This window comes from Carlito syrichta, unplaced genomic scaffold (assembly GCF_000164805.1).
Source record: "Carlito syrichta isolate Samal-C Ts95f unplaced genomic scaffold, Tarsius_syrichta-2.0.1 Scaffold302228, whole genome shotgun sequence".
In the NCBI taxonomy this organism is placed as follows: Eukaryota; Metazoa; Chordata; class Mammalia; order Primates; family Tarsiidae; genus Carlito; species Carlito syrichta.
Genome location: NW_007246324.1, coordinates 69,355 through 86,031, shown reverse-complemented (window position 1 = coordinate 86,031; position 16,677 = coordinate 69,355). Strand labels below are relative to the sequence as shown.

The following is a 16,677-nucleotide window of genomic DNA, read 5'->3' as shown; positions in this document are numbered from 1 at the left end:
GCCGGGGAACGGCCACTGCACTCCAGTATGGGCGACAGAGTGAGACTCCAACTAAAAAAAAAAAACTATGAACAAATTCCTGTGCACACTGCACATATCTTATTTTGAAGTGAAAAAACAAAACGGGAACAAATACAATATTTAAAATGAAGAACAAGTAAAGTTAAATCAACAAACTTACCAGTATTTCAGTGGGAACTATGGGCCTGCTGTTGGCTAATGAGATGGTCAGTGTCCGGTTCCATATTTGTCACTGCTAGTCGTAATAAGTTAAGGTGGCAAAAACACCCGGCGGGCTGGATAAATGTCCTCGGCGGGCCGCATGTGGCCCGCGGGCCGTAGTTTGAGGACCCCTGTTCTAGGTGCTGCTGTCTGGGACCCGGGACCCTTCTCTTAGCTAATACGTCTCACATCCTGAAGTGCTTTCAGATTCAACGCAGACCTGGACTCCCTTACCCCTTTTCTTACGTTTCCTCCCTCTGAGCTCAGCCACAAGGCACGCTTGACGTTTTGAGAGTGTTACAGCGTCTCCACGGCGTCAGAGAGGAATAGGAATGTTATTCTGGCATATGATTCCTCATGTCCACCAGGCTCTTGTTCTCATGGAATTTCTTCATATACAAATGTTTAATACTGGGAAGCTTTGTTTTGCTTGATCTCTGTACGTGAGTTCATTAGTCTGCCTTCCGTTATTAACACATGCTATGAATATAATTTGATATACAGCTGTGTGCTTAGGGGAAGATTTTGTGGCTAAAGTGAAGTGCAAGACGGTCTGCCATGAAAAAAAATTAGATTTTGCTTTGCATTTCCTGGACGTGTTTAATCTTAACAGTATTTGGTGCTGCTTGATGTGATTGCATGTTATGCTTACGGGCACCAAATGCCTCGGTGCTGACGTTTCTCTGAATACATCACACTACCATAAACCCACGAGAGAAGGGAGTCAGTACGGGGTGGAAGTCGTCATGAGGAGAGAGGCCCTCTCCTTCCCACCAGCGCCCATTGGCTGCCAGGCTCAGGGCAATGGCCAGGGCCTTTTTACAAATTGACCGCCACAAAATCAAGGTGGTCTTTCAAGGTCCTAAAAAATTTTAAGTTCTTGGTAAATATGAGGGGCCACCCTTAGACACGTCACTGTCTTAAGGAAATGATAACTGCATCCTAATTTTAAAACCCCCTTAGAGATGATGTCTCGATTTTTCCTGACAATTGAGCTCCATATTTTTTTTTAAATCAATATTTTTTATTTTGATATTGTATGGCCATTCTGAGTGGAGTTAGGTGGTATCGCAGTGTGGTTTTGATTTACATCTCCCTGATGATTAGTGAGGTTGAGCATTTCTTCATATGTCTATTGGCTGCTCGGATGTCTTTCTTTGAGAAGTGTCTGTTCATATCTTTTGCCCATTTTATAATGGGGTTGTTGAGCTCCATATTTAATGCTTTCCTTGCTAGTGGCCCTCAATCCCTTAGGCGATGGTATAATAGAACATTCGCTTTGGTTCTGTATTTACTTGGAGGCTAGAAAAGATAACAGAGTGAACAATCTCCACCCCACCTCACAGCCCAAACACACAAACACTCTTTTCAGGAGGTAACCCCCAAATTCAACACAACACAGCAAATTATGTCAAAAGTAGTTTCTTAGGCATATATAATATAGACAAAAAGGTAACTTGGGGTTTTTTTCCCCTGCCCCTCCAGGAATAAACTTTGCTGTTGAGAAAGGCGGCCACACATGTATCTAATTCTGTGTCACGGCATTAAACGGCTTCTCTCCTTGCCAGTGCAGCCCTGGTCTTTCTGTCAACACCAGGCTCATTAACTTATTTTCAAAAAGACCTCCCTTTGCTTTCCTACCTCCACAGCTGACCCCTTATTCATTTTTTTCATGGAAAGCAAGTGTCTGACCATTTCCAGAACTGAATCAAAGGGCCACCTTGGATTGATCAGTTAAAACAGGTCATTGGAGTAAATGATTAGAAAATCAGAAGCAAGCTTGCCAAGGTCACAGGCTTTGATACGTGAATGAATAATTATTTTCTAAGCATAAAAGAAAGGATCCTACTCAAGATGTCAGAAGACCTGAATGCACAAAAATAATCTATTTCAGAATGCATAAAAACAAATTAAATGGCAAAGCGTTAGGAAATTCAAACAACATATGGCATGGGGTTATCACCTCTTATGTGCAAGAAGTGTGTCAAGAAGAAAATCAGTGTGAAGAAGAAGACACTTCAGTGGAAAAATGGTCGAAGGACACGGAAGGGCATTGATCAAAGAGGAAAAATAAACTACAATAAATATTGTCGGTTTCAGTGTCACAGGTATAAAAAAATAATGCAAACTAACAACAAGATACCCTTTTCAATGTATTAAAAGGTAATACCTATTGCTAGTGAAGGTGTAGGAAACTGGTCTTACTTTTGTTCTTCTGGTAGGAGCATTAAATGGTTCAATCAGTCTTCAGGTAAGTTTGACATCACATTTCTTTTTTTGTTTTCTTTTTTTACTCCAGACTGGAATACAGTGGCACGCTCATGGCCACCCCAGCGTCAATCTGCTGGGCTCTGGCGATCCTTCCGCCTCAGCCTTCCAAGTAGCCAGAACAACAGGCACGTGCTACCACGCCTGGCTAATTTTTTTTATTATTATTTATTGTAGAGATGAGGTCTCGCCAAGTTGCCCAGGCTGGTCTCGAACCCACAGTCTCAGGCAATCCACTTCCCTCGGCCACCCAAAGCGTTGAGGTGAGAGGCTGAGCCTCCAAGCCTGGGCATCATTTCTCTTTTACCCTTTCTTTCTTCTCTCCTCCCTTCTTGGAGGGGGTAGGTGCGATGAGATTGTGCCTGGCAAATAAGTTTCTGAAGAAATGACTTAAAACTTTTGTGTCAGGCATCCCCAAGACCACTGCCAGCTTTGGTGTTTTGCTAGGAGAGCTCGTGGGACTCGGCATATAGTTATACCCGTGGCTATGACTTCTTCCAGGGAAAGGACATACAGAAAATTCAGCACAGGGAACAGTACGTGGGACAAAGCCTGGTGGAAGCCTGGTACGGCCTTCCTGGCACACAGGCTGACACACAGAACAGGTTTCTTTCCCCCCAGCAATGCGCTGTCGTGACACATGTGAAGTGTTGTCTGCCAACAAAGCTCACGGGAGACGAGTGGCCAGGATCTTACTGGAGTCTGATCACATGGGTACCCCGGACATGGCAAGTACCCAAATGCCAGACTCTCAGAAGGAAAGGAGGTGTTTGTATAAGCGGCATTGTTTGTACAAACTGTTTACATAGTAGGCCTCCTCTTATCAGTTAGAGTGATGGGAACTCTCCCTGAATTCCCATTCCCAGACGCAGGCCAAGGGCCAGCCTTGGAAGCAGACCTTTCGAAAGACAGCGGTCAAGCCTACTGTGCTAAATCTGTTCTGCACAGCAATGTTGACCAGGAAAACCGATTTTAGACTTTAAAGTTCTCAACGTTCTGGTTGGTTCCCACGTGCGAGGCAGCACCATCAGTGACATTATCTCCTGAAGTTAATCAAATCTTCAAAATACCTTGTGGAATAGAGTGTCGCCCCTGAAACTGAACGTAGTCTTGCCTTCCTTACCCTCAGTAGGTGCTGAAGCTTGTCTGGAGAGCCCCTTTTTCCGTCTCTTTCCTATTCCCACATTCTGTGATATTGGGTTTGTGGTCGGAAACTGGGCATTTGGGGAATATTTTGTACCACAGAAACCAATAAGGACTGAGATCAAGCTTTTCTCCCCCAGAATGCCAGTTTTTTTGTTGTTGCTGCTGTTTTTTGTTTGTTTGTTTGGTTGGTTGGTTTTCTGTTTTGAGTTGGAATCTCACTCTGTTGCCCAGGCTGGAGTGCAGTGGCAGCTCATGGCCACCACAGCCTCGACCTGCTGGGCTCAGGTGATCCTTCCACCTCAGCTTTCCAAGTAGCTGGAACTACAGGCACATGCCACCACGCCCGGCTAATTTTTTATTTTTATTGTAGAGACGAGGTCCTGCCAAGTTGCTCGGGCTGGTCTCGAACCCCTGAGCTCAGGCACTCCTCTCACCTGGGTCTCTCAAAGTGCTAGGATTATGGACATGAGCCACCACGCCTGCACTGATAGTTGTTAAACATTTGCTAACACACCACCATCTAGCCCTAATTACTAATTTAATTCATTCTTATACTTGATGTGTTCCTCTGAGTGATGGTAAGCAGAAAGAAACATGACTTGCATGAAATATTGAATTTCTTTTTATTGGTATCTATATCTTTCCTAAGCAATTTCAGGAGCAGAGACAAGTCTCCTACTTAGTTAATGCATTCTTCACATATATTAGTTAACAAACTTGGAGTGTTCTCCTTTGCAAATAATATTGAGTTATTTGTGGCTATATGAATAAATGTACATAATTACAGTTGACCGTTGAACAATGTGGGGGTTTGTGGCACCAACCCACTGTGCAGCCCAAAATACATGTATAACTTTTGACTCCTTAAAAACTCAAATACCAATAGCCTACTTTTCACTGAAAACCTCACTAATAACATAAGTGGTCGATTAACATGCATTTTGTGTGCTCGATTAACACATTTTGTTTGCATTGTATAACAGTAAATTAGAGAAAAGAAAATGTCGTTAAGAAAATCGCAAGAGAATATATTTGCTGTTCATTACAGGGGAGGGGATCACCCTAAATGTCTTTATTCCCATCATCTTCAAATCGAGTAGGCTGGGGAAGAGGAAGAGGACAAGAAGGAGTTGGTCTTAATGTGACAGGTGGCAGAGGCGGGAAAACCATCTTGGTTTTTATGTATTTATTTACTTACTTTTTTTGTGAGTTGGAGTCTCACTCCGTCGCCCAAGCTGGAGGGCAGTAGCACGCTCATAGCCACCCCAGCGTCGACCCGCCAGGCTCAGGCTATCCTTCTACTTCAGCCGTCCAAGTAGCTGGAACTACAGACATGCACCACTATGTCCAGCCCATTTTTGATTAATTGTAGAGATGAGGTCTCGCCAAGTTGCCCGGGCAGGTCTCGAACCTGCGATCTTAGGCAATCCACTCCCCTTGTCTGAGCCACCGAGCCCGGCCATAATCTTGGTTTTAAGTTTTCCCAGGTAGTTCAAACCAGTGTTGTTCAAGAGTCCACAGCATCTTCTAGAGGATTTTCCAAATCGAGTCTTAAGAGGCTGAGATGTTCAAGCCAACCAACATAATTTTACCTTTTTCTAGCCTTGGTTTGTGCAATTACTGTGATTAAATGGCTTCAAAGCAATTTTTCTTCTCCTTAATTGTCGTTGTTGGACACTTAGTATTCCAGAGACACCTCCCCGCCCCCCGCCCCAGTTCATCTGCTTTCTCAGCTGGCAGGGAGGAGTGCGGAATTGGGCAAGAAAAGTCAATCGCGTCCCTCTGCTGAACCAAAGTCGCTTTTAAAGAGTGCATCTGAGGATGACGGTGGGTATGGAACAGAGAAGAGAGGCTCAGTCTAAAAGAAAATGGCCTTATCTCAGTAAGAACCCTATGCTTTATCAGCAGAGCCTTATTGCAATCGATGGACAGACTCCATGGGCATGGCACCAATGGCACATGGTTCATCACGGAGGAGCCCTCCAATACCTTTTGAGTCCACAACCTGTACGATGGTGCTAAGATCACGTGGCCCTCCTGCCTGGTATTCCCAGATATGTCTCCCTCAGTCAAAATCCCAATTTGTTAGGCAGCGTGGACGATCTTTCATAGTCTGACGCCAACCTCACTTCCTCTCTTCTGTGTGTTTATTCTGCAGCCAAACTCTGTCAGATGCCCGCTTGCCTCTTCACTTTTTCAGAAGAATGACTTGCCTTTGCTACGTCTTTGACGATTCACTGTCAAGTGTTCATCTTAAGATTCAACTCAAATATCACAATTGTCTCTTTCTGTAATCCTATAGATTTTTATTTGCATTTATATACTCTTTTTATTGTAATTTTTTTTTTTACTTTAACACATGTTAGATGCTTACTCTGTGTGTGTTTGTGTGTGTACGTGCCTCCCACTTAATGGACTATAAGGCAAGAACTGTCTCAAGTGCCATATTAAAACATTGCAGGAATTATTTTTTAATAAAGATTTTGCAGTAGAACTGGAATAGGAACTGAATCACTCTCTACGTGGAACCCTCAATAATCACTCTCCGCGTCACACTCTGTTTTTTACTCCTTAGGCAGACACACAGATTGACCGTGAACATCAAAACTTCTACGAGGCATCGTTAGAATATGTCTTTAAAATCCAAGAGGTTCAAGAGAAAAAGAAGTTTGAATTTGTTGAACCGGTAAGTTTGGGTTTCCTTGTAAAAACAGGAGGCCCAACACAATCTGTGGAAAACACGTCCAGTTTTTTTTTTATTGTTGAAAGTAAAAGGGAGGCGGGAAGGAGAGGGGTGACCAGGTGGAACCCAGGGGACTTTGGGGACTGTGACGCTCTTCCAGGCGGCACTGTGGTAGTGCGTGAATGTCGCCCTACATGTGTCAAAACCCGGACGGCGTGCAGTACCAGAACTGAGCCCTCGTGTGAACTGTGGATTCTGTTAATAGTAATGTCTTCGCATTGGCTTATCAACTCCAACAGACGCACCGCAGAAACACAGAAGGGCAAGAATGAGGACACTGCGGGTAGGGGGCTGAGGGGACATTTGGGAACTCTGTACTCTCCACCCAGTGTTTCAGTAAACCTTTTAAAACTTCTCTAAAAAACGTATTGGTTTAAAAGACATGAGCAAATGAACAGATGTACATCACCTGTCCACGAGCGAGGGCACCTCACCCGTCAAGGGTCTCCCTCGCCAAGCCTCTGGGAGGAAGAAGCACACAAGGCTGTTCTCCCCTCTGTTCCACACACCCTTCCTTAGGGGGCTCGTACCTGCCTGACTTTCCCATGAGGTCATTTATTTTCCTAAGTCCGTACAAGAAGTAATGGGTTCCCTGATGCAAACAGCATTTCGGGAAAGAGCAGGTGGCTGGTCTCTGTAAGCTCACTTCAGTTTTTAGCATTTTTTTTTCAAGTGATATTCTCGTGTGTTACAATGTTGCCTGAATAGGCTTTTCGTAAGGTGGCATCTATGACGAGCAAAGTCTTTGATAATATACTGTGATAAATCAGTAGCAGAGCTGAAGCGATCGCCTGTGGGTGTATTACCCAATTCCCACGAGATGAGAAGACAGGGTAAGTAAATGCATAAGGAATTCCATATCTAATTAAGCCATTCTTTTTTTAATTTTAAAGATGTGGAGTGCAATTCCGGATTAGATATACAAGTGGTCATCATACAGGCAAAGTTTGGGCCTTCCTTGGTCCCCACTTTGCCTGGTTTGAGATCAGGTACCCTTATGGATGTTGTTCACCCGTCCCCTGCTATTGTCAGTCCCTTTCTTATAGTATTATGGCAAATGTTCAAGGTCCACCAAAGAGGAGAATATGTAGAACTCTGTTCTTTGTTTCTGTGATCACTGAGTATGATCGACTCTAAATCCATCCAAGTTGCTGTGAAGCCCAGATGTCTGTCCTTCTTCATGGCTGCATAATATTCCACTGTGTATATGTACCACAATTTTTATCCAGTCCAACTTTGATGAGCAGCACGGTCGGTTCCATGTTTCTGCTATCATGAGTAGTTAAGCCATTCTTTCTCCCTGTGTCAGTCTTTAAAAAAATCCATTTATAATAAAAAACAAAATGGCCTGCTCTTTTCTTCGTGGCAGTGATCAGGAGAAGGGAAGGGAAGACAGCATTTAAAAATACACTTGCCATGACTCATTGGATGGAGACCGCCAGTCCTGCCCTAGGGAAGATGGGAAACAGGGAAGCAGAGGCTGGGGCCGATTATCGGCCCCTGAGCGGCTTCTAGGACCTCTGCTTTGCTTCTCTTTCTTCAGGTGGAGCCTCTTGGCTCTCTCCTGACAACCAGCACTTGGCAAATTTGCTAGAATGACCTTTCGGCTAGGCAGAGTAAGGAACTGAAGGCCACTGTTCAGGCAGAGGGGTTTAACTTTGACCTTGAATTTGCGATAACAGACTGAAGTCCAAGTTCTGTTTGCCAGGCAGTCCTCAAATCCCTTAGAATGAGTTGGTAACTAACCCCTTAGGCAGCAGACCCCTCGCAGATCTGAAACCTAGGAGCAGTCTTCTCAAGCGCATCTGGGGTTGGTGGCCAGCTGGCCAGCCCAGCAATCCCTACTCCAGGAAGATGACCCCCACTTAAGATCCCTACACCCCTTCTCATTGGCTAAGGCCTACCCCAGAATCCTGCCATGGTTTGGAAGCCTCACTTCTTGCTGGAAACGTCTTCCCTCCTGCTTACCTCCTGGGATGTTTGAATTTTAGCTCTTGACCGTTTTCGTGTATATTTCCTCCTTATGTGTCCCGGCTTCCTTCAGACACTGGGCTCTTCTGCTGTACCGTCATTTCTTCTCATGCCTGGAATGATCCATCCACACCTGGTGACCCTTCTCCCTCCTGGAGCGTGGCCTGGGGGTCCCTTGTTTCCCCAAGTCTCTTTTATCGCCCATCCTGTCTGGGAACCGTGAACCAGAACGTTCTGTAAGATGACCCCTGGTGTGGAAAGAGAAGAGTGGAAAATGGTGTGGTCGCAGGTGGCCCAGGAGTCACAAGAACTGATGGATTTCTGAGAAAATTCGCGTAGCTTGAAACTTGTCCTTCAGTGAAAATATGGTTCCTTCCTTCCATGCACCTATCCCAAGCTGTGATGTTCCGATAAGTTTTCTGCCACGCATGCCTTTCTTATGACACCACAGTCAAAATGAACGTCAAATTGGTCCTTCTTCCAAAATATTTTCCCAGCTGCCGTGTTTTTCTTATCCAAACATCTGGCCAAACCAAATAGCACCGTGAGGTTCGTCTCATCCTCACCTCTAGCCTCAGGGTCTCATCCACGAGGCTGTCCTTGATGTCCATTCAGGAATGAAAAGGCTCAAAGGGGACCCATGAAGCATGAACACGTGTGTTGATCTTTTGGTTACACATTGATAGGTCAATTTGGAGGAAGGAGGTTTTTTAAATTTTCGGAAAACAAAGCTCCCAGAAGCTATCAGCATAAAACGTCATGAGAACACTTTAATGTCTTTGCGGTTTTTATTCTTTAGAAAGGTAATTCGTGTTTGTATTACTGTTGCATATTGCAGAAATCCAGCCGTCTATTCTAATTTTAGCCCAGATTAATTTCACAAGTGAACATCAGAGTAGAGCAAATGCCCTAGGGATGGAAACTGTCTCTTACTGATTGTAAGGTATCAAACAGAAAATCTAAGTAGGGCATGGTGGTTCACATTAAATAATATTCTTACTTTATGGTGATACATTGGATATAATTTTGCATTGTTTTAATTAGTGTCAAGCTCCTTTACTTGTCAGGGAACATCTATAGAATATTCAGGTGCTATTAGGAATAAACATTCCTATGTTATTATTCTAAGGAAAAACTTGAATTAAAAGGGACAATTATAGACTTTTTTAAAATAAATAAACTATATGTTACCATTTTTCTTTTCTCTTTTTCTTTTCCTTTTTTTTTTTTGAGTTGGGGTCTCGCTTCATCACCCAGGCTGGAGTGAAGTGGTACATTCACGGCCACCCCAGCGTCAACTCGGTGGGCTCCAGTGATTCTTCCACCTCAACCTTCCAAGTAGCCAGAACTACAGGCATGCACTACCATGCCTGGCTCATTTTTTTATTTATTGTAGAGATGAGGTCTCACCTAAGTTGCCCAGACTGTTCTCGAACCCATGGGCTCAGGCAATCCCTTTACCTTGACCTCCCAAAGTGCTGGGATTACAGGCTTGAGCCACTGTGCCCGGACTTGTTTTTCAAGTATACCAGAAAATCTTTTTAAACCAAATTCTCCATAAGCAATGCAATTTCAATGACCTTTTTGTTTCTAGTTTATTATATTTTATGTGGAAAGTGACTGTAGCTCACTAGTGATCTCTTGACTATCCTATATGGTAATAACTTTCCACATGACTTTAGAGCACTTGAAATGAGGCCAGTCTAGATTACGACGTGCTGTAAGTATAAAATAAACACCAGATGACAGAGTCTAAGGGTGAAAACAATGTGCAATATCTTATTAGTACCTCTCCTATACTGATTACAGGTTGAAATGAAATATATATATATATAGAGAGAGAGAGAGAGAGAATTGGAGTCTTACTCTGTTGCCCAGGCAGGACGGCAGTGGCATACTCACAGCCACCCCAGCGTCTACCTGCTGGGCTCTGGCGATCATTCCGCCTCAGCCTTCCAAGTAGCCGAAACTACAGGTGTGTGCCACCATGCCCAACTAATTTTTTGTGTATTTATTATGGAGATAAGGTCTCACCAGGTTGTCCAGGATGGTCTTGAATCTGCAGGCTCAGGCAATCCACTCGCTTCAGCCTCCCAAAGTGTTGGGATTGCAGGCTGAGCCACTGAGCCCTGCTGAAATATATATTTGTTTGAGTCCCGGTCTCACTCTGTCTCCCAGGCTGGAGGGCAGTGTCACAACCATGGTTCATGAACCCTCACCTCGACTTCCTGGTCTTAGACAATCCTTCCACCTCAGCCTCAGTAGCTGGAACTACAGACACATGCCACCACGCCTGGCTAATTTTTTGAGTTTTCATAAGACAAGATCTCGCTGTGTTTCCTAGGCTGGTCTCGAACTTCCAGTCTCAAGCAGTCCTCCTGCCTTGGCCTCCCAAAATGCTGAGATTACAAGCTTGAGCCACCTCACCCAGCTGACATGATATTGCTGACATATTGTGTTAAAATAAGTTATTCAAGTTCATCTGACTTGTCGTTTAGGTTTTCTAAAATGTGTCTACTAGAAAATTGTACTTTGACTTGCATTTGTGGCTCACATTCGGTTTCCGTGGAGCGGTAGGTCCGTTGAACCACGTCCTTTCAGACCTGCCAACAAGATGCACGAGGTCTTTAAGGGGGAACGAGATCAGAGAGGGAGAAACATCATCTCCTGACTCAGAGTCATAAGATCCACCGACTGCTCAGAGTCGCCTGGAGTTTATGAGAATTTTGAGGCATCAAAGGAAGGTCTCTGCAAGCATTCTGAACGTGCCCAGCTCAAAGAAGGGAGCGGGGGTGCCTGGGGGTATCAGAAGTGTTTTATGGTACATAAAGGTGTATGGCTTAGAAAACGGAGCCTTTTCACAACTTGTCTCCTCGATGTGACTGAATGTGTGTTGATCACGCCCTTTGAGCCCACTCAGTCAGGACGGGTGTTTTGTGAGCAACTACTGTGTGCTGTGGGTTTTCTCTGTGCTGGCTCACGGAAAGCCCACAGCAGCTTCATCATTAGGTAGTTGTCAGTTCAGGAAACTGTGTCACAGAACGATTGTTCGTCACCCGAGGCCACTAAGCTGAAGTGGTAGATGGGAACCCAGGACCCAAATCCAGGATGTAGGGCCACCAACGGCCTCAGTGGCTGCTTCACTTAATGAAACGAATCCTTCCTGGTATTTGCTCTGACCAAGCAAGATGGGTGGTTCTAAAAAGTTACGTTGTGTAGCTATTTTAATTCCTTAAAATCAGAAGGAGAAAGCAAGTGCTTGCCTTCACTTTGGTAAGAAGTGATAGGAAGTGTAATAGCTAAATGAGTGGGAACAGGATGGAATTTGGTCCCACCTTTTCCAGCTGTGCAAATAGGGCGCATTTTACAAACTGCCTCAGGCTTTCATCTGTCAATTGAGTGTAAAAATAACGTGGTTCCCTGGTTCGTGGTGAGGCTCAAACTACACAGGTAATGCACATAGCAAGCACCTGGTGCGTCAGTGGGGTCTCAGGGAGTGCAGACTCTCACTGTGATTACTAGACACGAAAACATCATTTATTAAGCCCTTTATTAGTTGGGGCTTTAAAGCCCAATGCTCCTTTTCAAAAACACATTCTAAGGTTAACCTTCTAAGTGTACATCCAGAGTAACTTTCGTAAGAGTCTTTTCATGTGACACTGTCCTTTTTGACTTCATTTTAATCTTTGCATAGTAATGTTTAAAGTTAATGTGGAAAACGAAAATGAATCATCATATAGAAACTGAAATAGAGTGCTTCTGAGGCTCTCCCCAATGACCACTAAATTCAGTTTTAAATTTTTCCTTGGAAAAAATTTCACCTAACTTGCTCATATCTGTGAGCTTGTTATATTAGGAAGTATGCTATGAAAATGCTTTCTTTTTTTTTTTTTTTCCGAGTTAGAGTCTCATTCTGTTACCCAGACTGGAGGGCAGTGGCCGCTCCCGGCCACCGCAGCCTCGACCTGCTGGGCTCTGGCGATCCTTCCACCTCAGCCTTCCAGGTAGCTGAAACTACAGGCGCACGCTACCACACCCGACTGACTTTGTTATTTATTGTACAGATGAGGTCTCACCAAGTTGCCCAGGCGGGTCTCGAACCCGCGGGCTCAGGCAATCCACTCACCTCGGCCCCTCCCAAAGCACGGGATTACAGGCTGAGCCACCGAGCCCCGCCGCTATGAAAATGCTTTCTAGAGTTTCTAAACCTAAAAGGTTTAAATAATTTTGAAACCGAACTGCTACTTGCTAAATTAAAACAAGTTCATCAACTCATCTATAGACACGCAGATCTTGAAGGTTAAACCTTTTTGTGTCCTTTTAGTGTGACTGGTCACCTTCAATTAGAAAATTTTAGTTTAGAGTCAATAAAAGTGAACAGATAATTTGATGTCATTTTTGTTGTTGTTGAAACTCTAAGAGTGAAGGTTACATTTCCATCCTGCTTAAGATAGAAGTGCCATCATTCTAGAAGAGTGAAGCAGTGATGGTCTCTCTAGGCCATGCACCTTAAATAAAAGCAAAATTGGTAATCGTCTTTGGATTTAGCTCAGGGTACTATTATTCAAAGTCTAACATTTGTAATAATAGATAGCAAATCGAATTTTACAAAAGTAAAAAAACAACGTACCCTAGGTGTTTGGCAGAAGTCAGTCAAGCCAGTTTCTCTTTTCCACTGAGCTGTAAAGATCAGCTTCAGTGCTTCTGTCTCTCTGCCAGAAAAGCTTACCCTGGGCCACTCCATCTGAGTTTCCTTCTCTGGAATGCTTGGAGACCCGCCTCCTCAGGAACTCTGCTGAGGCGGTACTTAGCTACGCCTTCGTTTTGTTAGTGGACTCAGTGCCCTTGCCTGACCATTCACCTGTTCTTCCATCCGCCTGTTTTAAGACTTGTCTCCCCAGGCCCTCGTTACGCACCACATGCCATCCTTGGCTCCACTTTCATCATCAACTTTCTCGTTATTGATCGGGTTCGATTTTTATGCACTTTCTCTTTCCTGCTGTGAACTCTGACCTTCTATGCGTTAGATGCAAAGCACTCTGTAGTCATTTTGAAGCTGTCCTCTAAGATGTTTATTGGCCGGACATGGTGGCGTGCGCCTGTAGTTCCGGCTACTTGGAAGGTGGAGGCGGAAGGATCTCTGGAGCCCAGCAGGTCAACGCTGGGATGGCCGTGAGCGTGCCACTGCACTCCAGCCTGGGCAACAGAGTGAGACTCCAACTCAAAAAAAAAAAGAAAAAGAGCAACCACTTTGGGTCCCCTCCTACTGTGGGAGCTTTTCTGTCCTCTCAATAAATCCTGCTTTCTCGTGTTCCCCAAAATAAATAAATAAATAAATAAGATGTTTATCTCTAAGTTTTCTCCATGCCAGGAATGTCAAGGATGAAAGGTGTAACTAACAGGCCTGACACTTTCACAGTGTGAAAAGAGATAATTTGACTTTGCACTGTGTGTTCGATCTTCCTGGAAGGTTGAACGACCCAAGGTGGAGAGCACAATTGTGCCTTCTAAGATTTTGATTTCTTATACTTTCTTGTCAAATTAAGTCTTCTAAGTGTTTCACTCCCTTTGAAGCTATCGTAAATGGGATTGTTTTCTTAATTTTATTTTCAGATTGTTCACTGCGAGTGTGTAGAAATGCAATTGATTTTTGTATAATCTTGGTATTCCACAGTCTTGCTGAACTTCCCAGTTCTAGCAGTCATGCCCTAAATTTCTTTGTGTGTGTGTGTGTGTGTTGGAGTCTCACTCCGTCGCCCAGACTGGAGTGCAGTGGCCGCTCCCAGCCACCGCAGCCTCGACCTGCTGGGCTCCGGCGATCCTTCCGCCTCAGCCTTCCAAGTAGCTGGAACTACAGGTGCGTGCTACCACGCCCGGCTCATTTTTTATTTATTGTAGAGATGAGGTCTCGCCAAGTTGCCTAGGCTGGTCTTGTACCCGTAGGCTCAGACAATCCACTCAGCCTCCCAAAGCGCGGGATTACAGGCTGAGCCACTGAGTCCGGCATGCCCTAAATTTCTTAGGATTTTATGCAAACAAAATCCTGGTACTTGCTACAAGAGATTATTGTGCTTCTTTGTGCCTCACTTGGATGCTTTTTATTTCTTCTTCTTTCCTAATTTCTTGGACAAGAACCTGGAGTGCGATACTGAATCGAAGGGTCAAGAGTGGGCATGGTTGCCATCCCCCTGGTCTTGAGAGGAGGGGAGCACGTGCAGTCTTTCATCACTAAGTGTGATGTTAACTTTGGAAGGAAGTGCTTCGTATTTTTTTTTTTTTTTTTGAGTTGGAGTCTCACTCTGTCACCCAGACTGGAGTGCAGTGGCACGCTCCCGGCCACCGCAGCCTCGACCTGCTGGGCTCCGGCCATCCTTCCGCCTCAGCCTTCCGAGTAGCTGGACCTACAGGTGCGCGCTACCACGCCTGGCTAGTTTTTTGTTTGTTTGTTTGTTTGTTTGTTTTTATTGTAGAGATGAGGTCTCGTCAAGTTGCCCAGGAGGGTCTCAAACCCGCGGGCTCAGGCAATCCACTCACCTCAGCCTCCCAAAGTGCTGGGATTACAGGCTGAGCCACCGAGCCTGGCTAGTGCTTCTTATTTTAAACAGTAGTTGATTTTTTTAGGAGACAAGGGCTGTGCATACAGTTTTCAGCGGCCAGAGACGGTTACTGAGTTACAGTTGGCAACCAACCTTGCCTTGTCGTTAAGACTGCTGGAAGGGCTCTTAGAAACGGATTGTGAGTGAGGACGCTGTCAAATCCAGAACAGACTCGGCGTGTGGCTGGCAGTGTTACTCTGAGCTGATGGGAATTTGGCCAGGCTAAAGGAAGCTATGAATGGTGATTACTGATTTTTATCTGTCAGAAAAGGGAGGAGTGAGTCACGTGGTCATGTCTCCATCTCAGTGGCTCTTCCCTGTTGGAGCGGCAGCTTTTGGGAAAGTCCAGGCTCTTCTCCTCACACCCGTGCCAGCCCGACCCCTTGTCTTAACTCTTTTCTCTGCCAGGCCCATCATCCCTGGTCACTGCGGGCCCTCAAGCCTCGAAACATTTGGAAGTGCCACGTCCTCGCTGCGTTTAGTCACTGGCCTGGTGCCTAATCGTCTGGGAAATGATGACATTTGTTTCTTTGACGACTTGCAGTGGGCTCTTTTAAACGATTATTTATCTGTAAATGCAATATCAATATACACATTTGGTAAGTAACGAATAGTAGTTTGGTTCTGAACCCTTGGGAATAATAAAGTACTCTAGGAGATTTTCCTGATGATAAAAAGGAACTTTCTTAGTATTAAAACAGAATCTGTCTACTGGGTAGTTTGTAGTGGTTGTTTTTGTTTGTTTGTTTATTTTGAGTTGGAGTCTCACTCCGTCACCCAGACTGGAGTGCAGTGGATGCTCCCGTCCACTGCAGCCTCGACCTGCTGGGCTCCGGCGATCTTTCCACCTCAGCCTTCCACGTAGCTGGAACTACAGGCATGCACTACCACGCCCGGCTGATTTTTTTATTTATTATAGAGATGAGGTCTCTCCAAGTTGCCTAGACAGGTCTCGAACCCGCGGGCTCAGGCAATCCACTCAACCTCAGCCTCCCAAAGGCGCCGGATGTAGTGGTTGTTATCGTTATTGTTATTATTATTTTTTTGAGTTGGAGTCCCACTCTTGTGGCCCAGGCTAGAATGCAGTGGCACGCTCCCGGCCACCGCAGCCTCGACCTTCTGGTCTCATGCAATCCTTCCACCTCAGCCTTCCAAGTAGCATGTGCCACCATGCCCGGCTAATTTTTTGATTTATTGTAGAGATGAGGTCTCACCCAGTTGCCCGGGCTGGTCTTGAACCCGTGAGCTCAGATAATCCCCTCTTCTCGGCCTCCCAAAGTGCTGGGATGACAGGCTTGAGTCAGCGCACTTGGCCTGTTACTGTTATTCTTTGAAAGGTCATATTTTCTTTAAGGTAAACCTGAGACCATAATCTCTTCCCAACATCCCCGTCACTCAAGAGATTAACCAAAGAACACGACACGTGGGAAGTGCAATCCCAAGAGGTGTTCAGACTGTCCTGTGACATGTTTTTGGTTCAGCATCTTGTAATTGAGGCTAAAATGAACTAGTGTAGGTTCAGACCTAAAATAAGTTCAACTTTGCCGCCATCTAGAGGCAGTTATTTCGTAATGCTTGTCAGCCATAAACTCCCAAAAGTTGCTTCCAAGGATTCGGAAAAGCAGGAAAAGGTAAGTGGTTCTCTGCACACCGTTGTGTGTCTTCCACAGATGTGCACACCTCCTAGTGGGTGCTCAGCATGCGTTACGAGATTTTTTTTTTTTTTTTTTT

General features: G+C 44.9%; 1 protein-coding gene across 1 annotated transcript in view; it reads left to right on the top strand.

Moving 5' to 3' along the window:
* Window positions 1–16,677, top strand: part of ARHGAP42 (Rho GTPase activating protein 42) — an 80,749-nt gene that overhangs the window by 3,555 nt on the left and 60,517 nt on the right. The window contains exon 3 of the mRNA XM_008056121.2: window positions 6,212–6,322. Coding sequence (XP_008054312.2) covers window positions 6,212–6,322 — 111 coding nt within the window. The remainder of the gene's footprint in view (window positions 1–6,211; window positions 6,323–16,677) is intronic.